The sequence below is a fragment of the Odocoileus virginianus genome, chromosome 16 (genome assembly GCF_023699985.2).
Source record: "Odocoileus virginianus isolate 20LAN1187 ecotype Illinois chromosome 16, Ovbor_1.2, whole genome shotgun sequence".
Taxonomy (NCBI): Eukaryota; Metazoa; Chordata; class Mammalia; order Artiodactyla; family Cervidae; genus Odocoileus; species Odocoileus virginianus.
Window position 1 is genome coordinate 31060236 of NC_069689.1, and position 24572 is coordinate 31084807.

General features: G+C 41.0%; 1 protein-coding gene across 2 annotated transcripts in view; it reads left to right on the top strand.

Annotated features, from left to right (window-relative positions):
* Nucleotides 1-24572, top strand: part of EGLN3 (egl-9 family hypoxia inducible factor 3) — a 392726-nt gene that overhangs the window by 333138 nt on the left and 35016 nt on the right. For both annotated transcript variants that reach the window (XM_070478037.1, XM_070478038.1), the window contains exon 5: nt 17377-17484. In XM_070478037.1, coding sequence (XP_070334138.1) covers nt 17377-17484 — 108 coding nt within the window. The remainder of the gene's footprint in view (nt 1-17376; nt 17485-24572) is intronic.

Below are 24572 nucleotides of genomic sequence, written 5' to 3' on the forward strand. Positions count from 1 at the left end.
TGGAAAAGCCTGCCTTTCTCCCTCCTGCCTTTCCAAAACTTGTTCTCCTTAACACCTGACTTCATTTGCTTCATACCTAATGCCTTCACTCATAACCAGTCCTCAGGAATCATAATCCTCTAACTTATATAGTCTGTGAGGACTGAGTAACCAAAAGCCTCACGTGCCTGTCTTCTCTCTCACATTCCTCTCATCTCCTCCAAACAGCCTGCAGCCAACCTGAGAGCAAGGTCTAAGTTTTCTATTTTCTTTTTGCTATAAGTTAATAATACATTCTTTTCGACTGGTTCCTTTAATTACCCCCAAACTGGCTAAGAATAACTTAGTTCAGTGACTTTCAGTTATTTCAAGCCATTAAGATACTGAACCCACCTTGAGAATTTGGGGGTTTATATTGATTGATGGGAAAATGATAATAGTGGAAAATCCCAGTTGAATCATCCCCAGTTTCTTAAAAGGGACAGAGTGTAAATAACTGGTGCAAACTACACACAGCTATCATGATCGTTCACAGACTATTCAGTGAGGGTTTTTTTGTATATCAAGTGCAGAATGAGACTATACAAAGTTAGAGAAGATAGAAGAAATTGAAAGAGGACCTGGAACCTGCCCCCTGCTTCAGTCTCAGGGAATTTAGCAATTTAGCGTGTAGAACATGGTCTAATGATCAAATGAAGATAAGCATAAAAGGAGGAATAGGAGAGCAGTGTAAAAGGACAATCTTTTGATCAAGAAAATAAGTGGATAGTTTATAAGCCAAATTGTTGCTCTGAAGAGAGTTGTCATGACACTGTTTTGCCAACAGTTAACAGCACCGTCAAAACCAACATTAAAGGAGGCAAATCCATACCCAGAGTGCCTGAGTGTGAGAGCATTTACTCTGAGAAGAAGTGTCCTGTAGAGACAGCTCTTGACAAATACATATTCGCACATGTTACCAATTTACTAATTTTGAAACTCAGTTCTACAGTCTGGTCAAATAAGGGTTTTCCAGGTCTTTACAGTAAAAAGAAACAGCTTTCTTAGCCATACAGTGATTCTCTATCCCTTCACAAACACATTTACAGAATGTCACTAGCTGTTTGTACCCTAAATGTGAAACAAGGAATTCCCCAGATAATTTTTAAATTCTGGGGCAATTACTACAGAGAGTTTTAAGAGCCAGAAGGAAGAATCAATCTGCCAGGCAACTATTAGGGATAGAATTGCTTCTGCTTCAAAGTATATTCTGGAGTAACTTCTAAAGTAGTTAATTACTTCTCAGATCATGCTGTGGTGTCACATGACCTGAAGAGCAAAGCACAGCCATCCAAACCTAAGGAGGTAGAATAGCAGGAAGGTCACAATTTCTTTTATCTTTTAGACTGTGTCTAATGGAACCCGGCTTAAAAGCCAAAGAATCAAAAAGCATTTTTTGTTTTGCCAAAACAATGTTGAACACAAAAATTTTTCCCCTTCAAATAGATTAGTTGTTTAAGTGAGTCAACTGATGGTTGTTAGATCATTATAAAGATTTGGAATTAACAGATATACACTGTTATATGTAAAATACATAAACAACAAGGACCTACTGTATAGCACAGACAACTGTATTGAATATCTCGTAATAACCTATAGTGGAAAAGAATCTGAAAAGAATATATATCTGTAATGGTGAATCACTGCATATACCTGAGACTTTGTAAATCAACTACACTTCAATTAAAAAAAAAGATATAACTGAAATTGAAGCTACTTATCAAAGACTCAAAAGCTGAATATTTTGGTTGAATTACCTTCAGAGCTATTACCACTTTAACAATGAACTAAATGTTCTTGGTGAAAAGTGGGGGAATATAGAATCCCAGCATTCATTTCACTTCAGAAATACCTAATGGGAGGTGAAGGATACACTGGTGTTAATGAAAAGACCAGGAACAGGGATGGGACATGGAGCACAGGATTGCCGTTTCACCCTTTTCAGACCCAAGGCAATCACCACTTATCAGTCATGGCACTCTTAACTCCACCAGGCTTGAACCTGGCTTCAGAAACCTCATCTTGGTGCTTCGGGTGGCCACTATTGGTCAAGTGGGACTGGACCTCGAGATGAAATATATTTGCAACATATGATTTAAAAGAAAAATAAACTCAGAAAAAAAAGAATCTGGAAATATACATTTCATTCTCAGAGTTTGTCAATGTCTGTGAAACTTGGGGGTAAAAAACCCTCTTGGTTCTTCAAACCTATTTGGTTCACTGACACCATTGATGATTTCAGTCTCAGGATGCCTTATCAAAATATTAAAGGTGAAGAGCTAAATCCACCCTGCCTTCATGTTGATGGATTAGGAAACTGCATCAGGCTTGAGCCACATCAAGCTTAGAGCTCAAGCTTCCTTCCTCTATGTTCATCCTCCCTCTGTGCTGCCCCTCCAGTGACCATATGCTGGACTCAGCACATCTTCATTGTCTCAGTTGTGTAATCTATGTGTTTATATACAGACTTAAATGGATTATTAACTATAAAATAGTATTGTGTGAAAATGACTCACTACTAAACTAGCTATGTTATCAATCTATAAAATTCTAATCACAACTTCAGATGTCAATGGCCAAAACATACATGACTTAATTGCTGATTTTTGAGTAAATGTCTCATATGCTTCTAAGAATAAATGCAAATCTAAAACGGATGGAAAGAAGTTGAATCGAACTTCACAACTAATACCAGTTTGTATAGATTCAAAATACAGAAGAGTTGATTAAATGATTTATGACAGTTTCCTAGGATTTCAGCATTTCCTGTGCTTACTTAAATTCCTAACTAAAAAGGAAGGCTCACTAGTATTTTTTTAAGGGTTCAGAAAAGTAGTATTTAAGGTTCTTTCCAGGACGTACTAGGAGGCAGAACACAGACCTCTTCTCCTCAGCCTTCACTTCACTAAGGAAATGGCCCTGGCCTCACCTTTGTCTTCTTCACTTTTTGTGAGTCATGTAAGTTGACTTTTCCTCTTAATGTGAAAAGTAAAAATAATACTAACCCTATGTCACATACATAAGAGGTCAGTTACTTTAAACCAGTGGTTCTCAACTGTGGCTGCTGGTTAAAATCATCTGCTTTTAATGTTCCCAGTCCAGATCAGTTGAATCAGAATCTCTGAGGCTGGAACCCAGGCATTGCTAGTTTCTAGAACTGCCCTGTGTTTCCAATGTGAACTCATGTTTGCCAACCACTGCCTTGAACCAAAAGGATGAAGTTACTGCAGGAGCATCATAGATCCGATGGAGAGCCCCCAGTTGCAGTTCAGAGATCCTCAGAGCCACCCCAACAGTGTTTTTACTGTTTCTTCTGCACGTCACTGTAAATGTAGCATCCTTCTTCGAAGTGTAACCAGGAAAGGAAATCATAAGTAGTCACGGGCTGGGGTCATAGATGGATAGATCCTGAAGTCCTGAAACTAGCTTGTATTAGCTTGCAAGGTTCAGTTCAGTTCAGTGACTCAGTCATGTCTGACTCTCTGCAATCCCATGAACTGCAGCACACCAGGCCTCCGTGTCCATCACCAACTCCTGGAGTCCACCCAAACCCGTGTTCATCAAGTTGGTGATGCCATCCAACCATCTCATCCTCTGTCGTTCCCTTCTCCTCCTGCCCTCAATCTTTCCCAGCATCAGGGTCTTTTCAAATGAGTCAGCTCTTCCCATCAGGTGGCCAAAGTACTGGAGTTTCTGCTTCAACATCAGTCCTTCCAATGAACACCCAGGACTTATTTCCTTTAGGATGGACTGGTTGGATCTCCTGGCAGTCCAAGGGACTCTCAAGAGTCTTCTCCAACACCACAGTTCAAAAACATCAGTTCTTCGGCACTCAGCTTTCTTTATAGTCCAACTCTCACATCCATACATGACCACTGGAAAAACCATAGCCTTGACTAGACAGACCTTTGTTGGCAAAGTAATGTCTCTGATTTTTAATATGCTGTCTAGGTTGGTCACAACTTTCCTTCCAAGGAGTAAGCATCTTTAATTTCATAGTTGCAATCACCACCTGCAGTGATTCTGGAGCCCAGAAAAATACAATCAGCCACTGTTTCCACTGTTTCCTCATCTATTCGCCATTAAGTGATGGGACCAGATGCCATGATCTTAGTTTTCTGAATGTTGAGCTTTAAGCCAACTTTTTCACTCTCCTCTTTCACTTTCATCAAGAGGCTCTTGGGTGGTTTCATCTGCATATCTGAGGTTATTGATATTTCTCCCGGCAGTCTTGATTCCAGCTTGTGCTTCCTCCAGCCCAGCGTTTCTCATGATGTACTCTGCCTTTAAGTTAAATAAGCAGGGTGACAATACACAGCCTTGACGTACTCCTTTTCCTATTTGGAACCAGTCTGTTGTTCCATGTCCAGTTCTAACTGTTGCTTCCTGACCTGCATATAGGTTTCTCAGGAGGCAGGTCAGGTGGTATACAAGGTTAAATTGTGCAATTGTCAACTTTTCTTCTGGACTTTACATTTAGTGACATCATATTGCTAGCTTGAAGTCACCCATGGTGGAAGTATTTATACCATGGAAGTTGGTAAACCTTACTAATCATGGCTTGTTATCCCCTAGAGAGTCTGTGGTTAAATTTATCAGCACAAAGCTGAATGGATCTTTAGTCCCTGAACCTGGTCAAACTTGAAAGAGGGAAACTTAAAATCACCCTTGGTTCATTAGCAAAGTTGAGCTTATATACTGTTGTTTGTCTAACTCCTGGCAAATAAGGAAGGCGAGTTAAGTCACATAGCAAAAACTTTGGGGTTTGCTGTCATTTGGATTCTGGCAGGTTTGCAGGTAATAGGAGATGATGAAAAGAATTTAATATGGACTTAACACCCCTTTTCCTTATCACTATTGCCTAGGCACCTGTCTGTTATTTCTTTGGGTAGAGAACCAAGTTAAAGGAAAGATGGGAATGTTCTTGCAGTGGCTAAGTTGTGGTATAAACTGTTCTAATACAGGGACTTCAGAGCTTAGTGGCTTACGCAAGAAAGAACTTGATCATGGAAATTTCCAAAGGTAGATGATCCAAGGCTGTTATGGGAGCTTTCATCTCTGACTACTCCCAGCTCCTGTCATCACATGTGCATACCAACTACTCGGAAGGGGAGGAATACAGTGGAGGGAGGGGAGCACATACCTTTCCCATTAAGGACACAACTAGGAATGACTTACGTCATTACCACTCATATCCCATTGGGCCGAACTTAGTCTTAATGGTGCATCTAACTGTTCCAGAGGCTGAAATTAGTCTTAACTAGGCTGTGTGCCCAGCACAAAATTGACTACTGAAAGAAGAAGGCAAGAGGGAATATTGATGGATATTAATGGACTTTGCCACCCCATACTACTCATTTAAATGCAAATGTGTATGTTGTCATGGCTGGAGGTGGAGGCTTAACAGGGCAATATTCTTTATTGACTACAATTTCTTCTCAGTTTTCAAGTCCTGACTTTCCCAGGAGTTTCCTTTCTTAGAAAATATTATCTCAGAAAATTCACTGGAAATAACAATGTACAAATGTGAAAACATTTGTTATAAAATTTGGTGATAGACCCTCTAATGTAGTATTTTGCTTGATATATTTTTGGCCTAAATAATAAAGACTATCTTATTAGGACTTATGAAAACACATGGAGTGTTTTCACAATAACAAAGTATAAAACTGTAGACCATTAACATCACTAATTATAAATAAATAGTAATTATTGTAATTTACAGTCTTTCTTTCTGCAATCTATTTGACACTCATCACACTAATCTTTCCTTTTTTATTGAAAAATACCTTATGTATATTATTATATTAGTTTCAGGTGTACAACATAGTGATTCCACATTTAAATACACTATGAAATGATCACCACATTGTCTGGTAACCATCTGTCCTCATAAAAAATTATTACAGCATTAACGACCATATCCCTTAAGCTATATAATATATCCCTGTGACTTATAACTGAAAATTTGTCTCTTAATCTCCCCCACCTGTTTCTCTCCTCTCCCTGCCCTAGGACAACCACCTGTTTGTTCTCTGTATCTATGACTCTGTTTCTGTTTAGTTATGTTTGTTCATTTACTTTATTTTTTTACATTCCCATATAAGTGAATTCATACAGTATTTGTCTTTCCCTGTTTGACTTATTTCACTTGCCATAATACCCTCAAAATCCATCTATATTGTCATGAATGGCAAGATGTCCCTTTTTTTTTTTAATGACTGAGTAATATTCTTTTCTATTTATCCTCTTCATCCATTCATCTATCAGTGGGTATTTAGGTTGTTTCAATATCTTGGCTATTGTAAATAATGTGGCGGTGAACATCAGGGTGCGTATGTCTTTCCAAATTAGTGTTTTCCTTTTCTTCAGATAAATACACAGGAGGAAAGCTGCTGGATCACATGGTGGTTCTAGTTGTAATTTTTTGCGGAACATCCATACTGTTTCCCATGGTGGCTATACCAATTCACCTTCCCACCAACAGTGCACATCCATGCCAACACTTGTTACTTGCTGTCTTTTTTATAATAGCCATTCTGACAGGTGTGAAGTGGTATTTCATTGTGGTTTGATGCAAATAACCAACAGAAATGACCATTTTCCTGTTGACCAATGATATTGAGGATCTTTCCATGTGTCTGTTGGACATCTGTATGTTTTCTTTGGAAAAATATCTATTCAGAATCTCTGCCTGTTTTTTAACTGAGTTGTTTTGTTGTTTAATTGAGTTGTTTGTTTTTTTGTTATCGAGTTGTATGAGCTCTTTATATATTTTGGATATTAACCCCTCAATGAATATGTGATTTTTAAATATCTTCTTCCATTCAGTAGGTTATCTTTTCCTTTTGGTGACGGTTTTCTTCACTGTGCAGAGGCTTTTTAGTTCAATGTAATTTAATCTGTTTATTTTTGCTTTTGTTTCCCTTGCCTTGGGAATCAGATTCACAGAAACATCACTAAGGCTGACAATTTCTTACTTCCCATATTTTCTTTTAGGAATTTTATGGCTTCAGGGCCTACATTCAGATCTTTAATCAATTATGAATTAAATGTTTGTTCTTTTACATGTAGCTGTCTCGTTTCCCCAACACCGTTTACTGAAGAAATTGTCCTTTCTCCATTGTATATCCTTTATTCCTTTGTCATAGATTAATTGTCCATATGTGAGGGGGTTAATATCTGGGCTCCCAAATTTGTTCCATGGACCTGATTCTCCTGCTTTGCTGTCTCCTTCTTTACGTCTGAGCCACCTCCATTGGTCTCTGTGTCTGTTATTATGCTAGTACCTAGTATCTTTGTGTCTGTTATTGTGTTTTGCTTACTACAACTTTGTATTAATAATATAACTTGAAATCAGGCAATGTGAGACCTCCAGGTTTATTCTTCCTTTACAAGATTCTTTTGGCTCTTCTCACTAATCTTTCTTTAAAATCACCTGTGTCATAGCACTCTCTTGCTATTACCTGTTTTTTGAAGTAAAAATGATTTTGCTTGGCATCTATGTGTGTTTGCTGGAGTCCTAACTCCTAGTGAAGGAAAACAGAAGACTAATCAGAAACTTAGGAGACTTGGATTCTAGTTCTTCTACTTTCTAGTTGGGTGACATTGGACTCACCCACATACTCACTCTGGGTAGAGCTGACCTCGAAGCTAAGATAGAAGATAGATTAGACTAACTAGGAAAAGAGCTCTCTTTAAAGAAGTTGTGGAGAGCAGCTTCTCAAATGATTCTCAATGACTTCTACCTTCTGGTATACACCCCTTGTCTAATCCCCTCCCTTTGAGTATAGGCTGCATCTAAGGACTTGCTTCTAACAAAAAAGAAAAAAAAATACAGCAACAGTGAAGGGATGTCATTTCTTAGATTAGATTACTAAAGACTGATTGCTTGCTCATATTCTCTCTCTGGCTTTCCTTGCTTTCTGTCTGATGAAGCAAGGTGTCATGTTGGGCGAAACAGTGTGAAGAGGCCCCATGTGGTAAGGAGCTGAGGGCAGCCACTGGGCAGGTATCAGCTTCTGAGTAGCCCCATAAAAAGGCCTCCCTGACAAAGAACTGATACCTCTAGTCAATCGTCAGTGGGATCTGAGGCCTGTCAGGCTTCATAGGAGAGAGCCTGGAAGCAGATCCTCTCCCAGTTGAGCCTTGAGGTGTCTCGAGTCCCAGTTCACACCTCGATTGCATCTTCATGAGACACTCTGAGCCAGGGGACACCACTAAGCTGTGTCCTGGTTCTCAACCTCTAGAAACTGTGTAGTAATGAAAATGTTGATGTTTAAAGCTGCTAAGTGCTAGAATAATTTGTTATACAGCGATAGATAATATAGCTGGTGGCTCAAAGGGCAAAGGAATCTGCCTGCAATGTAGGAGAACCAGGTTTGATCCCTGGGTCGGTCGGGAAGATTGTCTGGAGAAGGGAATGGCAACCCATTCCTATATATTTGGCTGGAGAATCCCATGGACAGAGGCGGGCTACTGTCCATGGGGTTGCAAAGGATCGGACATGACTGAGCGACTAACACTTTGAGAGACCTTGTGTCATTTGAAAAGGGAGGGAAATTAGGGGCAAATTACTTAGAAGTTAAAGTTATTAAAGTTGACAATGTGACTATGCAACTGTAACTTTGAAAGTTTGAAATTATTGATTTACTCACAGATGCACCAAGTAAATAAAAACTAAAGAAATAAAAATATCAGTAAGTGTTGGTCCAGAGACTAAGATTAATTATTACCCTTAAGCATTCAGAGGACTGTGCTTGGCCTTCCAGAGAATGACTACTGTTTTGGCACAATGTAAAGGACTGTATTTTCATGAATTGGGGATGATAGATCTGAAGAAAACATTCTTCCATAGACCAGAAATGACCTGTTTCAACCAATTTCCTGATAATTGTGATGAAAAAGAAAAGGAACCTTATTTTTATGAATGTTATAAAGCTGTTCTGTCTAGTCTGTATTCACTAGCCACTTGTGATTATTTAAATATAAATTAAGAGTAATTCAGATTAAATACAATTTAAAATACAGTTCCCCACTCTCACTAGCCACATTTCTGGCGCTCAGTAGCCTCAGAGCCAGTGGCCATAGTACTAGGTGGTGCTGGTAAGAACATTTCCAATGTTGCCAAAGCTTCCATTGGACAGTGCTGTTGTAAAGTGTTTTCATAAGTCCTGCCACCTTGGATATCCCCAAGGGGTCAACCTAAAGGTCTTCTGGACACATTGCAGAGCACTAAAACCCAATGGGGAGAATCCATGTTCTGAAAAGTGTTAGAAGGCTAGTACCAAAAAATCACTACAAAGACCCTGTCTTAAAGTGAACCATGAGAACCACCACTTCTGATGTGGACTGCCAGACTTAGCTCCCTTCATCACCCTGGGCTGCAGCTTCCCTATTGTCAATGAGAGCAGAGGGCCAAGCAACCTTTTTAAGCTCCATCAGGTTCTAGACTCAATGACTCTATGTATTACTCTAAGAAAAAACAATTGCTTGTCTGAATTATTGACTCGTAGATGCTGGATGGATGTCCTGTGACTGGTTTCAAGCCATCTCCTGCAGGGTTTCCTTCAGTGTGGCTCTCCTTTCTTCTCCCTCCCTAGATGGTGTCAGGACACAGGAAGGGGCTGGAGGAAGGGAGGAGGACTGAACCTGGGGACTTCTGCCATCTTCCCCTGAAGACCAGGCCATTCCTAACATCCAGTTCCGTGGTAGCTCAGCTGATAAAGAATCTGCTTACAATGCAGGAGACCTGAGTTGGATCCCTGGGTTGGGAAGTTCACCTGGCGGAGGGCATGGCAACCCACTCCAATATTCTTGTCTGGAGAATCCCCAGGGACAGAGGAGCCTGACAGGCTACATACAGTTCATGGAGTTGAAAAGAGTCGGACGCAACTGAGTGACTAAGCACATACAGTCCTTGTACATCTATTATGGGTCGTATGGAACTGTGGGGGTTTCTTCCACACCACACTGCCACTGCTGGGAGTCCAGTTTGGTGGTCTTTAGGAGAGATATCAACCTAGCAGTATTTTGCCACCATTTCCACTACCCTGTGGTTATTTCATGTTATTGTGGAGCTAAGATGCTTGATAACTTCCTGACCTACTATTTTCTGGAGAAAACTGGATTCTCCCAAATTTATCTGCTCATGCCTAGTTCTTCCTACACCCATTGGCTCTTGGATCTGTAAGTCTGCCCCAGGGTGGAGGGGACCTCCCACATTCACAGCTGACCTCTTACCCTTTACCTCACATTCCCATCTGACCTCCTGACCTCACCACTTCTTTCCTTTATCTTTTTGTCTAACCCAAAGTGCCTGTCCATCCTATCCTGCCTCTCTACACTGGCTTTTAGCAAACTTTTTCCTCTAATACTTTGAAAAGAGTTCTGAGAAACTTGAACATTTTTAGCTTGATACCTAAATTCCTTTTATTGTAAGTTTGATAATAGCAAAAGGTGTAATCTCTGGTGTATTTTACTTACATACTCTAAATGTACTTTTATGTCAAAACCTTAGAACATTAGATTTTGCTCATTTACTATCTGGAAGACATTTATGCAGAACCTAACTGGTCAGTTTTTGTTGTCTAGCCAATAAGCCAGATCATCCATACTTTCTGTCAGAACAAGTCTTGATTTTATTTCTCAATTTAAGTCAGTGTTTCAGTATACATCCTCATGGCAACCTTATCACTTCTGAATTCTCATACATAGATGCAAATAGATGAGGCAGTGAGCTGTCTGTGACTCTACAGTCTGGATGAAATGAGACTCAGTGACCCTCAGGATTTTACTGTGAACTCACCTGACGCTACTCTCAAAGAACTCTCCTTTGGGGCATGCATTCTCCAACTGTCCAGTCATTTGGTGACCTAGAGAGTTTTGCATCTTGAGGCAATAAACTATTTTAGGATTCTAGATGGTGAAAGGTATGATTTTCTTTTGTAAAGGAGGAGAACAATTTAAAAAGGCAGGTTTATCTGCCAGTTCTAAAGAGAGGTCCATTTTAGGAGAGAATTCACTTGGAAGTTGACAGTTTCCAAAACTGTTCCCTTAAAATTCTTCCCTTAGTCTCCATGGCCCCCCACTCCAGGGTTGCACACGGGTCAGTGTAAAGACCACAGCTTTCCAGTAAAGCTCTGTGCTCAGACCCCCAGCTTTGCTCTTACATGGGTGTTGAAAAAGGAAAGTTTTAGAATTTAGGTAAGATCTTTTTTCCTCTTAATAAAACCTGGAATTATCTTGCTGTGCACTTAAGAAGTTTAGTTTGACAGTCTAAGCTGAGTAATGACTTTGTTCGGGTTGAATATTCAGCCTTTCCCAGAAGTACTCAAACCCATTGATTCAATGAGTGAGGGGTCGTAGGACAACATCACTTATGAGAAATGAAAATTACTTTGGTTTAATATTTCAAGGGTATTATCTTTCCTTTATCTTTCATTTGGAACATGGATCAAACTGACTCTGCTTGGTACAGAGTAGGATCAAAGGAATGTGACATACAGGAGCAGATTTTGAGTTGCTAGGAGGCAGAAAGAGAGCTGAGAAATCATGCCTCAGGTGACCCAGATGTCTCAGAGGCTCTGCCTGTGGGAATGGAAGTGAGGTTGACTTGTCCTCATCTCTCCATTTCCACCATATTCATGTCCCAAGGTGCGCCCAAGAGTTCACCAAGTTCGTTTCTCATGGTTATTGCTGACTCTCTGTGCCTGCTTTCAGTTCTGCTGTCTGTTTTGCAGCATGTCAATTCAGATACATAACTCACTCTTTGATTTTCACAAACAAATTAGAGTGAGAGAAGGCAAAACAGAAGAGACAAGGAAGAGCTGTTGATATCACAGGAAAATAACCCAATAAAAGGTCCCATGGTGTACTAGGTAGAAGGACCTCCAGCCAGCCCCTCGAGATGGTGGTGGTGGTCCCAACCTCTCTCCATCTTTTCAAGTGCCCTCTCTCCTCACTTTTCTCTGTAAACTTCTCCCTACTCCTTTTAGGGAGAACACATGGTATTCTCCCTGCCTCATACAGAGCACTTTAGCATGAGGATACAGCCATGTTCTTCGAATCTCACCATACCCTAGTGCCCCAAAGGGGTCCATCTTTCTCTAAATTCTATTCCCTTTCTAAACAGAGGAAATGGATCACTGGCTGTTAGAAACCTCCAGAAAAGATCCCGGCACTGGTGATAGTGGGTACCAGTGAGAGTTAGATTAGGGAAGCCTCTACTGTCCCTTCTACATCAAAATTCTTTGATTCTACCATTCAGAAGTAAAGAGATTTTTCAAAATGAAAACACTACTACTATTGGTTCTAAATGCAAAGGGAACATGTACACATTGTGAAAAAGAAGACAAAATGAGATAATACAAAAGTATAGAAATTCAAATAATTCACCCATATTTCCATCACCCAAAGGAAAGCTTTGCCATTTGTATTTTGACAATCATCATTTGAATTTTCAGATTCATACAGAATTTTTTTATTTTCATACTTATGTTACAAACATGGGATTGACACTTTGCTTTGTGCCAGAAACTAACACAATATTGTAAATCAACTATACTTCAATTTTTTAAAAAAAGTGAGACTAGAAAAAAATCTTCCTTTTTTCCCCTCTTTCATATATTTATACAAGTTTAAAATGACGTTCATGGCATCTTCTAAATTTTTGGCCAAGAGTTAAAAAAAATGCATCTAAACTTTGGAACATGCCTACATAGACAGAAAACTGACTCAAACAATAATTGGGGCAAACACCTGAGAACCAAAGGGCTGGGAAAGTCAGGAACATCTGAAAGAATCTTCAGCCAAGTTATGAACTTTGTACAGTAGTGCCTCCTGGCTGACACATTTACACCAGAGATGGGGTTCCACCTAACTGGCACTTGTCCCTTCCGTTAGAATTATAAACCTGCATCATCATCTTTTTAATAGCTACATAGAATCCTGTAACTTAACCAACATCCTCTTTTTGGACATTGAGATTGTTTCCAGTTTGTAGACAATGCTGCAATTAACTATTCTAGCATAGATACCTTGTAACAAATATTTGAAATGTTTCTCTTCCCTGAAAATTGTTGAGCGTAACAATTTTACTACACATTTTACACTTATGGGAGTCCTGTTTTCCTGCACATTCTTAAGTTCTTTAAGATGCACTTGTGCTGTCATTTTAGAAAATGATGGTGATCACAATACCATGTTACTGCATTGCAAGGTAATGGCAGTTCTTTAAAAATTCAAATATAGGCTTTTTTGCATATATTCCATATATTATACCCTGTAAAAAAATATTCTCTGTAATTATTATTGGTAAAACTCACAAGGATAATTTTTTACTAATTTGAAGCTCATTCTACCACGCTAGAGAAGTTGGAATAAGCTTACTCTCCTATGGGGAAATCCAATTTACATGAAGTTATATGTCTACAAGGAAACAGCTGGCCTGTGATCCAAATGACTGTAGTAAAGCTGATATGATATTTAACAATAAAGTTTTCTCAAATAATATTGAAGTGATCTTCAAAAATTCTCCCTGGGAAAAAAATTTGCAAATGTCCTGAAATGAGTCCTCCAAGATTTCCTCTGTTTGGAAAGGAGAATTCTCCCTGTTAATGCATTTGAGTTGATTAATCTGAGTTTGTGGAATGACCTAGAGGCTGTAACAGCTCTAACGTAGCAGCTAGTTATAAATAGCTTTCTTGTTAAAAGTATCAGAAATCAGTTCACACTCTGAAGGCAAAATGGGAAATGTGTTATGGGAATACAGAGGTGTCTTGTCAATGGCGTCCTGGGGTTCTTGACACAAAGACCTAGAAAGCTGGGCGACCACTCTCACTGGGGATGCTCTCTGCTTCTTTTTGAGCATCAGCTGTTTCTTGCCCTGTGTGCTGGTCTCCTGGTTCTCTGCTGTGGGAGAGGCTTGCTCTTTCCCCTTTCACCAGCTCTCTGGAGAAGAAAGTTAGTGACTCTTTGCTGTCTTTCTCCCAGTTGTTAGAAAAGGAGATTCTGACTGGCCCAGCCTGGGTCAGATGACTGCCGTGACCCAACTGACCATGGCCAGAAATCAGGAGCACACTGCTCAAGATGGGGACTCGAGGGGCCTCTGTGAGCTGGGAACATGCTTGGAAGAGTTCCCTTGTGAGAATGAAGCTTGAGAGAGGCAAGACTGAGAGATAGAAAGTTGACAGCCATGAGAGTCTAGGTGTTGATTAGACCCATGGGAATAGATGAGACCAGGCAAGGAGGGAAGGAATCCTGAAGAATGTGACTTGAAGGCTGAGTCAAGGAAGAGGAACCATTTCTCTCAGACTGACCCTGACTTGTCAGGGAGAACTCCAGGAATGTGTCAAGAACTGGCAAAGGCAGTTTCTGGCTGCCTTTCCTTTCTGGAATTTATCAGGTTCACTGCTTATTTCTCTCAAGGGATTTTCTAGATCCTTTGTCTGTTCCCCTTCCCACCTGTGGACTCTGTGAAGTTTTCACCTTGATTGATGATGACTCAGTTACACTTCCTCGCCTGAGGCTCCTCCACACAGGGATGGATCCAGGTGTAGATGGAACCTTGAAGTCCACAGAATAGTGGGGACCATCTTTACAAAATCATAAATTTTGTTGGAAGTATGAAGTTATGAATAGAAGTTACAAGAACAAATTTATTTATTTAGAATGAGGAAAGAATTGACAATAATTACAATATTATTAGCTTAAATACCATAGATATCACAAAATCTAGAAGGTCATATAATTTAAAAAATTAATTCTTTTAAATACCTCTAGAATACTTTCCTCTAAATTTTTGATATCATAATTTTAATCACTCCTGAATATTCATTGGAAGGATTGATGCTGAAGTTGAAACTCCCAACTTTGGCCACTTGATACCAAGAACTGACTCATTGGAAAAGATCCTGATGCTGGGAAAGATTGAAGGCGGGAGGAGAAGGGGATGACAGAGGATGAGATGGTTGGATGGCATCACCAACTCAATGGACGTGAATTTCAGTAAACTCTAGGAGTTGGTGATGGACAGGGAGGTCTGGCTTGCTTCAGTCCATGGGGTCGCAAAGAGTCGGACACGACTGAGTGACTGAACTGAACTGAATGTGACAATGGTTTTGTAATTATTTTCTGTAAATAGGTAATTCACTCTTTCCTCTAGTATAGTTGTTTAAACTTTCAAAAATTGATAGTTCAGAAAGTCTTTTTCTAGCATCACAAAGATTATTGATAATGCCATCTAAGTGTTTAAGGTTGATGTTGAACCTAGGGAAACCATCAGATTTCTTCTCTATGTGAGCTATACATTTCAGCCAGATTAGCTTCTGGCCCTCAGCATTTCAAACCTGCTTCTCCTTACACACAGGCATCCAGTGCTGGGCTCTGTAAGATGCCTTGGTCCTGTAGGACAGCTGCTGGCTCAGCTCTTTAGGGCCAGGACCGCTCACACTGGAGATGGGGATCGAACCTGGACCCCCAGCAATAGACGCACTGAGTCCTAAACCACTGGACCACCAGGGAATTCCCAGGAGGGTGATCTTGAATAGCAATTCACCGGGGTGGGAGAGAGAGAGGTGAAGGTGTATCTTAAAGTAGGTGAATCCAAAGAGGAGATGACAGGAAGTTGAGGGAGTTCCTGCTAATGACTTCAGATTTTACCATGAGACAGAGTTGGCTATGAGAGGGAGGAAGAGATTTTAGGAGTAGTAGGGTTGTCGGGTTGTCAGGTTTAGCAAATAAAAATGGGGACATAGTAAATATCGCATGGAACACACTTAACACTAAAATGTATTCGTTGTTTATCTAAAATTCCATTTTAATTGGGTATTCTGTATTTTGTCTTACAGTCCTAGGTGGGGCCTTAAGAGAAAAGTGAAGCTCTGGAACAGTCATTGAGAGGATGAGAAAGCTGACCAAAGATTAATACGAGGAAGGTCCAATTGAGATTAGAAATCAGAAAATTCCTGCCAGTGGTGTTGGGGTGTTTCTCTAGTGGGGCTTAGATGTTCAGGTACATTGGTATGCACACAGTCTGTGATTACAGAAACAAGGTTTAAAATATATGGTAAAAGATGGAATTCAGCTAGGTTTCTCTCTTTTTTTTTTTTTATGCTCACTATTTGTGCTTTCAATAAAACCAAGGCAGCAGAAATTTTAAAAAGAAAGATGTACTGATTATAGATTGGCATCCAAATCACAGAATGTGTTAACATAAGAATATGTTATTCTATGCTTCCCAAACATGCCATAATATATTCACCCGAAGCAATAAATCCCAAGATGCACAAGCAAATTATAAACAAATGATAGAAGCTGAAGTTTCCTCTCAAAACAGGCTAAAGAACAGATAATTTAGAAAGAACAGATTTTATTGGAACGTCAATAGTTTTCATGACACAGATACTTAAACTACTCGTTTTCAACATACCCATATAAAGAAAATTATAAAAGGATTTTTGTGTTTTTTTTTTAAGAAAGGATAATTTGACAGATGGAGTCTTTTTATGGGATCAGTAGAAGTGATAAAATTGAATAAATTACCAAGATTTTATCTTCATTTCTGTAATTCTCCCTAAAGATTTAGAGATGGCAGATTGAATCAACTGGGAAATAAATTTGCATGTTTATAACATGTCTAAAACAGAAATTAAAGACAAAAACTTCTGACTTGTTTTCAAGAGTTGTTTGTCTTAAGGAAACCTGCTTGCATGAGATATCACACATTCCTTAACCAAGTATCAAGGCTCATTGAAAGGACCTGCACCACAAAAGTTCCAAACACCTGAGTTGAGTGAACTGTCTATTATTAAACTTAGTGTCAAAGGACAGATAATAATAATTGTGAGCTAAAAAAAATCGGAGCAACTCAAAAAATGTACTAAATTCTAGGTAATTTTATACATGAGGTGATTGTCTTATGACAAGGCTAAACTAGATTTTATAAAGTAAGTTAGTGAGTAAATCATATAATTTAGGATGCTTTATGCCGGTGTGCCTAATTGTACTGCAGTATCTTGGAAGCAGGACCACTCCCAGCTCCAACTAAATCCATGTAATAAAAAAGGATTTGGGGGTTTATTTTCCTAGTGGGTGTTCTCCCTCTGTGTAGGATCCCAATTCCAAATTTGCATTGGTTGCTGTGTATGGATGAGAGATGTTTTGAGAAGATGTGACATCAATAAGAAATTGGAAAGAAATCAGTGCCTCTAAACGAAGCATGTTGCTGTCTTCCTTTGAGGAAACACTGAGCTCTTATTTGGATTAAACACAGCTCTAGAACAAACATATTGTTGACCTGGTTGTAGAGAGAAGCTGAGAACATGGTGGTAACTGCATTCTTCTTTTCCTTTTGCCAAGAACAGAGCACATCTGCCAGCCCAGTTCCCCCTGGTGGAGCGCACCTCCTACCCCCACTTGGAGACCTCCTGGACTCTTCTTGGACTTTCCAGCCAATGGCTTGCAGTAGTAGGGGAAACTCAACTTCTATTTTGATGGGGTGGAAGGAATGAGGCCTGGTGATCAAACTGGACATAAATCCCAGCTCCATCACCCACCAACTGTGTGACTTTGGGGAAGTCACTTTTCTGAACCTTGGTTTCCACAACTATAAAACAAGAATAATAATTTGTAATTTGCAGAACCACTGTGAAATTAAACAAAGCAAAATAGGTAAAGGCCTTAGTGGTTTCTTGCCTTCTTAGTGGAGGCACTGGCCTAGTGTAAACGCCTCTGACCCCCCTTCCTGTAGGTCCACGACTGGGTTGCCTCAGCTCTGGTGCCAGGTTCTGAGAACAGCCTGCTCCGCCCTCTTTTTCTTTTCTTCCTTCTCATCCCAGTGTTACCTCCTATCCTGGCCCCTCTCCAAATCTGGTGTTACGTGAAATCGTCTGCCTAAAACTTTGAAGGTGTTCCTAGGCTAGAAATCTCAGGGGTGTCTTCTCTCTTTTCTTAGCCCTCTATACCTTCTCCCTGGCATTCTGACTTAGCGATCCCATCCATAATTGTGGCTTTACCTCATTTATAGGGAAGGCTGTCAAATCTGTTTCATGCCTTGACTTCTCAAGCCCATCTCTGTCCTTCTTGTTCCCAGATCTCAACTGTCAGGGGGAAAGTATACAATCTGCACTTAGTCATTTTGCAGACATAGCCCATGAAGGCATAGTAACATCACCTGTTTATTGACCACCGAGTAGGTCCATGTCTCTGCACCAGGATACAATACAGGAGGGAAAAGATGTGTTTCTTGTCCTCAGGGGCTCCTGGGTCAGAGAGAGTTCCAGTGCCAGGTGCACGTGAGGCATAACTGTAAACAGGTGTCACTGGAAATAGAAAGTTATTTGTGGCCTTTAATGCTACCAGTGGAGCCAAGAATAAGCCATTGGCAGTACTGTCACATGGGAGAAGATAATGGCAAGAAAGGGAGGAAGGAAAGGAAGTAGAAGAGAAAGAAAAGAAAGAAGAAAAGGAGAAAGAGAAAGGAGGGAAGAAAGAAAAAGGGAGGAAAGGAGGAAGGAAGGAAGGAAGGGGGATTTAAGAAAACAGGAAGAGAGAGAAGTCATGAGAAAAGTCAAAAGAAGTCAGAAAGAAAAACACCAACACAGTATATTAACACACATATATATATGGAATTTGGAAAGATGGTAATGACAACCCTATATGTGAGACAGCAAAAGAGACACAGATATAAAGAACAGACTTTTGGACTCTGTGGGAGAAGGCGAAGGTGGGATGATTTGAGAGAATAGCATTGAAACATGTATATTACCACATGTGAAGCAGATGACCGGTCCAAGTTCAATGCATGAAACAGGACACTCAAAGCCAGTGCACTGGGACACCCGGAGGGATGGGATGGGAGGGGTGGGGGTGGGGGACCACATGTACCCGTGGCTGATTCATGTCAATGTATGACAAAACCCACCACAATATTGTAAAGTAATTAGCCTCCAATTAAAATAAATTAATTAAAAAAATAAAGCAAGGGTCTATACTGAATGTCACCCAGTCAGACTCCCGATACTGAAATTTCCTCTGTAGTGTTTGCATCTAGGTATGCTACACTTACGCCTGAAAAATTCCAGGGGCGGGAAACTCACCCATAAATGTTCCTGGAGCCGATTCCATGCTGGACAGTGATAATTATTAGAATGTTCATCTAATAAGGTAGAATTTAAAATTGCCTTCCGTCATTTTTTCCATTGGTTTCGGTTCCCTTCTGGGCCTTAAAGCTAAGCCACACTTCTTCCCTGGCCTTCACAGCCATCACTGTCTGGGCCTGTCTTGTTCTAGAACTTCACTGTGTGCTATTTCCTTCTTCAGCTCAGTTTGCTGACTCCTTTCATTGCTAATACACCAAGCACGTTCCTGCCTGAGAGCCTTCTGACCAGGGCTCTGTCTCCTGCTCTCTGTATGAAATTTAGGTTTCAGCTCAAGTGCCACCTTGCTAGAGTAGCCTTCCCTACCAGAATAGCTAATATAGCTCCCTCTTGGGAGGTTAAATTTGATGACACTGAAACAAAAGAAAAAACACCTCTGATGACAAAGCACCCATAAGCCAAGTCAAAAGTAGAAAAAACCTGGGAAAGTATTTGCATATTAGCTATGACATGCCTGATTTCCTGAAAATATAAAGGCTTTTCCTAAAAAAAAAAAATCAATGGGGCTATTGGTCTAATGTGAAAAAAAATGGGCAAAAGATATGAACAGTTCACCAAGCAAGTCACCTACATATGTTGCTCAAACATGTAAAAAAGTACTCAAACTCACCTTTGGATAAAAAGAAGAGTGAAAGAGATACTTTTGTATTATCAGATTGGCAAAGATTAAACAAAAATAATATTGGCAGTTATGCAAACAGTTACACAAACAGTAACCCTCATATCCTACTGGTAAGTGTGTAAACTGGAGCAATTTTTATAGAGGGTGATTTGATAATATTTATCAAAATTACAAATGTGCAAACCCTTTCACCCAGTGATTTTTACTCCTAGTAATTTGCCCCACAGATATGCTCTTGAGTGTGGGAATAGATTTGGGTACAAAGGTACTCATGACTGTGCTGCACGTAATAGCAAGAGGCTGGAAAATACCTATGGATCAGTCAGTTGGGAAATGGATAAATCAATTACAGTGCATTCATACAGTGAAATAATATGTGGTTATTAACAAGAAAGAGGCAGATCTGTGGCACTGGGGTGCATTGAGTCTATTTTGTATTGGCTTGCAGATATTTTAAATTCATTTTTTATTAAAGAGGGCCCCTAAAATTGTATGAGCTTCAGGCCTAACAAAACCAGGGTATTCCCCCTGCAACTCACTGCGGAAACAAGACACACTCCTGCAGTGATACAGGTTTGCTCCACAGTGATGCGAGCGGGAGAGGGATATGGAGGGATGTAGGGTTGGGTGGGGAATCTGCCTGCAATGCAGGAGACCCAGGTTTGATCCCTGGGTCAGGAAGATCCCTTGGAGAAGGGAATGGCTACCCACTCCAGTATTCTTGCCTGGAGAATTCCATGTACAGAGGAGCATGACGGGGTACAGTCCATGGGGGTTGCAAAGAGTCAGACATGACTGAGCAACCAACATTAATATGTTTCAGTAATATGGGCATGGATCAAGGTTGAGAGTGTGAAAAAGTTCCACAGGTGTCTACTATATAAAAAATAAATAAACAAGGATCTACTGTATAGCACAGGGGAACTATATTCAATATTTTGTGATAATGTATAATGCAAAGAATCTGGAAAAAGAATGGATAGATATAGATATATGTCTGAATCACTTTGCTGTACGCCAACAACTAAAGCAACATTGTAAATCAAGTATATTTCAATGAAAACAAAGTTCCCCAGCTGATTCTGATATGTTCACTCCTTTGAGATTCACTCCTACCCTGTCTTCAGCTGCAAGTCCCCAGTGCTGTACAACCCTTCCCACACACGCCCCAACTTCTCATTATGACTTCAGAACCACTCGTGCTGTCAGCCGAAGACCGACCCCTGCAGCTAATGTCCTGGTGCCTCCATCCATCTCGTCCATCTCCCTGTCCTCGTCAGTCTAGTTACCTCGGCCCCTGGGGCACCTCTCAGATGCTGGGACCAGCCATCCTAACTCCAGAGTTGCTTCCTCTCCCTGGCTCTTCTGGGCTCTGATGTGACATGCCACACAGCTACTGTTCACCTCACGTTTAATGGGAAGATGGCAATATGCCACTGGGAATTCCCAGATCATTCTCAAAGCCTATCAGTGTTCTAGAGGCAAGAAGCCTCTAAACAGTTCTTATCTTCTATAAATTGCCCGGGTATTCACTTTCAGTTTGTGTCCTTTTTGCCAGTTGTCAAACACCTGCTGCTCCTGGGGGAGTTTGGAGAGATTTTGAGGAAGCTGGGGAGTAAACCAGCCTGATTCCAATCACATAAGTCAAGCAATGAAGTTAGGTTTAAATATGTGTGGTTATATATGTATATACATATATACACATATGTAACCACATACATTGAGAAAATCAGATTTCCTTGAGTTCTGTGCATGAATATAGAAACAGTTAAGTATGCAGTGCATTCATGCAGGGTATGGTGAACGTCTGACTTGTATCAGGCATAGTTTTAGGCACTTAGGGTTGCTGTGGTGAATCCATTCCTGCCCTTAGACTCCTGGGTGGAATAGATGTAAAACAGATTCAAACCAAAAAAAAAAAAAAAGAGTAAAATTTTGATAGGCACCAAAAAGGAAATAAACAGGAAGCTGAGATGGGTGATGCCTCCTTTTGTTTGGGTGATAAAGAAGGCCTTTTGGAAGAAATAACATGGAGGAAGTAATGAGAAGCTTCCTTTATGGAGGGTAGGGAAAAGTGTATTCCAAGGTGAAGATACTGCGTATGCAGCATTGCTAAGGTAGAAACTAGAGCTTGGCTTGTTTCAAGAACAGCAAAAAAAGTTGTGTGACTAGATCACGGTGGGTGAAGATGAGGAACAACGAACTGGTTCCTGGGCCATGTTAATGAGTTTGGATTTTAAGTGCAGAGATTTTACAAAGCAGAGTGATGCCATCTTATTTAGGAAGGAAAATTGCTCCAGCTTCTGTGTAGAGAATGGATTGATGTGGGGCAAGTGGCAAGTGGAAGCCCCAAGAGAAGGCTGTGGCAGTAATCCACTTGGGAAATGATGGCAGTCTGGACCAGTTGTGGCAGTGAGACAGGGAGAAGAGGAGGATTTGGAGTTACAACTTGGCAGTCAAATTAAGAGGTGGTATTGTGAATCCAGTGTGGGAACTGAGATTACACTTATCAGTCAGTGTCCAGCTGGGAAAACAGAAACCATGCTAGGTATTTCATGTGGAGGGAATTTAACCTAAGGAATGCATTACAAAAGTGTGGCAAGGTTGGAGCAGCCAAAGGGGAAGATGTGGTAACCTAGAGATAAGCATCTGTGAGAAGTCTTGGACCACTCCAAAGGCTGAAGATGAAACAGAGAGATGGCAATGTTTTCAGAGCCCAGGTGTATCTGGCATCTAACACTGCAGAAAGCTGCTGATGCTGTTGGCACTGGCCACCGTCCCAACCAGGGATGCTATTGCTGGACCTACTGAGGGCACTGCCAGCCACTCTCAGAACCTTTTTTTTTTTAAATAGAGGGTCTCTCCTTTCCTCATTTCATCTGGTTTCCCACCGGTGCTTCCCACCGGCAACATTTAACTGGACCAGCTGGCAAGGGAGTCTGGGAGATGCAAGTCACAGGATCCCAGCCACCTCCAACTGACCAGCACACAGGATGGCAGGGACTGTATTTAACACCAACAAGCCAATGACCGGCACATGGAAGAACTGAAGATTTGTTTTAAGTAGGAAAAACCATCTCTAGTTTTTAAAAATGTATATATTTTAGGACTTCCCTGGTGGCCCAGTGGCTAAGACTCAGTGCTCTCAACACTCCCAACACAGGGGGCCCAGGTTCAATCCCTGGTCAGGGAACTAGTACAGGTTCGATCCCAGCTCTGGGAAGACCCTACCTGCCACGGAACAACTAAGCCTGTGTGCCACAATGGCTGAGTCTGTGCTCTGCAACCCAGGAGCTGAAACTGCTGAAGCCTGAGCGCCCTGGAGCCCGCGCTCTGCACCTGCAGTGAGAAGCCCGCACACTGCAACTGGAGAGTAGCCCCTGCCCAGTGCCCTAGAGAAAAGCCCATCAACAATGAAGACCTAGCATGGCCTAAAGTAAAAAAAAAAAGTGCACTATTTATTATGGCTACAAGGTGACCATTTCTCTGGTGTTATCTTTTTGATAGCGAGTAGCTGAAAACCATGACTTTAAGTTGGCTTTAGACATGAGGAAATGCATTATCTCAAATAACTGGAAGTCCAGAGGTAGGACAGACTCCCGGAATAGTAAGATAAACTGCTCTGTGATGTCACCAAGGTCCCAAGTTCTTTCCACACTCTATTCTGCCTTCCTCTGTGTTGGCTTCCTCCCGAACCTGGCTCCCTTCATGGTGACGAGACAGCAGTCAGAGGCCACGGGGCTGTCTGTTTCCTTTCCCATGTTCAGCAAGAAAATGAGATCCCTCCCTTCATATTCCCTGGAAGGAATATGAATTCCTTTCAAGCAGATCAGTGGTTCTCAGTACTGCTGCAAGTTAAAATCACCAAGAGTGCTGTGTCACTTATTTATTAATTGATGATGATATTATTTATGTGCTATTTTATCTTTGAAACTGCAATACCTAGGCCTTTTCACTAGAAATGTTTATTAGTCGGGGGTGGGGCCCAGCTGGAGGTCATTTTTAGAAGCTCCCAGCTGATTCTAATGGATAGCCAGGGCAGAGAACCACTGGGTTGGGTCACCTGCCCACCCCTAGACTAGCAGTCACCAGGGTAATGCCATGAACTGATTGACTTAGGAAAGGGCCTCAAAGTGTGATGCACACACCCTTACCCTGACCAACCAACAGAAATAGCTCCTGGAACCTGTCAGAGACACATATTCTTGGGCCTCACCCATGCCTACTGAATTTGAAACTCTAGAGGGCCAAAAGTTTGTGTTTTAAAAAGTTTGTCGCTGGTTCTGGTGGATTATTTATGTCTGAGACCTACTGCCTTAGATCAATCAGGCTCGCCTCTGAAGCTGGGGAGGGTAAATACGTTTTACTGGTGAACCCCATGACACTGAGCCTTTTAATGCTCCTTCCTCCCACTGCCAGGTCAGAACAGGGCAGGGGATCAGCCTCCTGAACCCCCAGACTCCTGGCTGTACAGGGAGGCCTCCCGATTGTGCCACCAAACCTCAGCCACTGCAACGGGCTCAACAGTGGGCCAACCCAAGATGGGAGGAAGCCATCTTCTGTAGGTACCCATTCCTTCCTACCCTGGGGAGACTGCAAGTTTCTGCAGGTGCTAAAGAACTGAAAAGACAAATCTGGCGTATATACTTTCCTGAAATCACTCTGAACTAGTTTCAACTACTGTACAATTGCAACAGCATCCTGGGAAAGAAAAAGGCCATATGGTAAAAACAGAAGAAATCTGAACATGATAAGGACTTTGGTTAATAATGTCT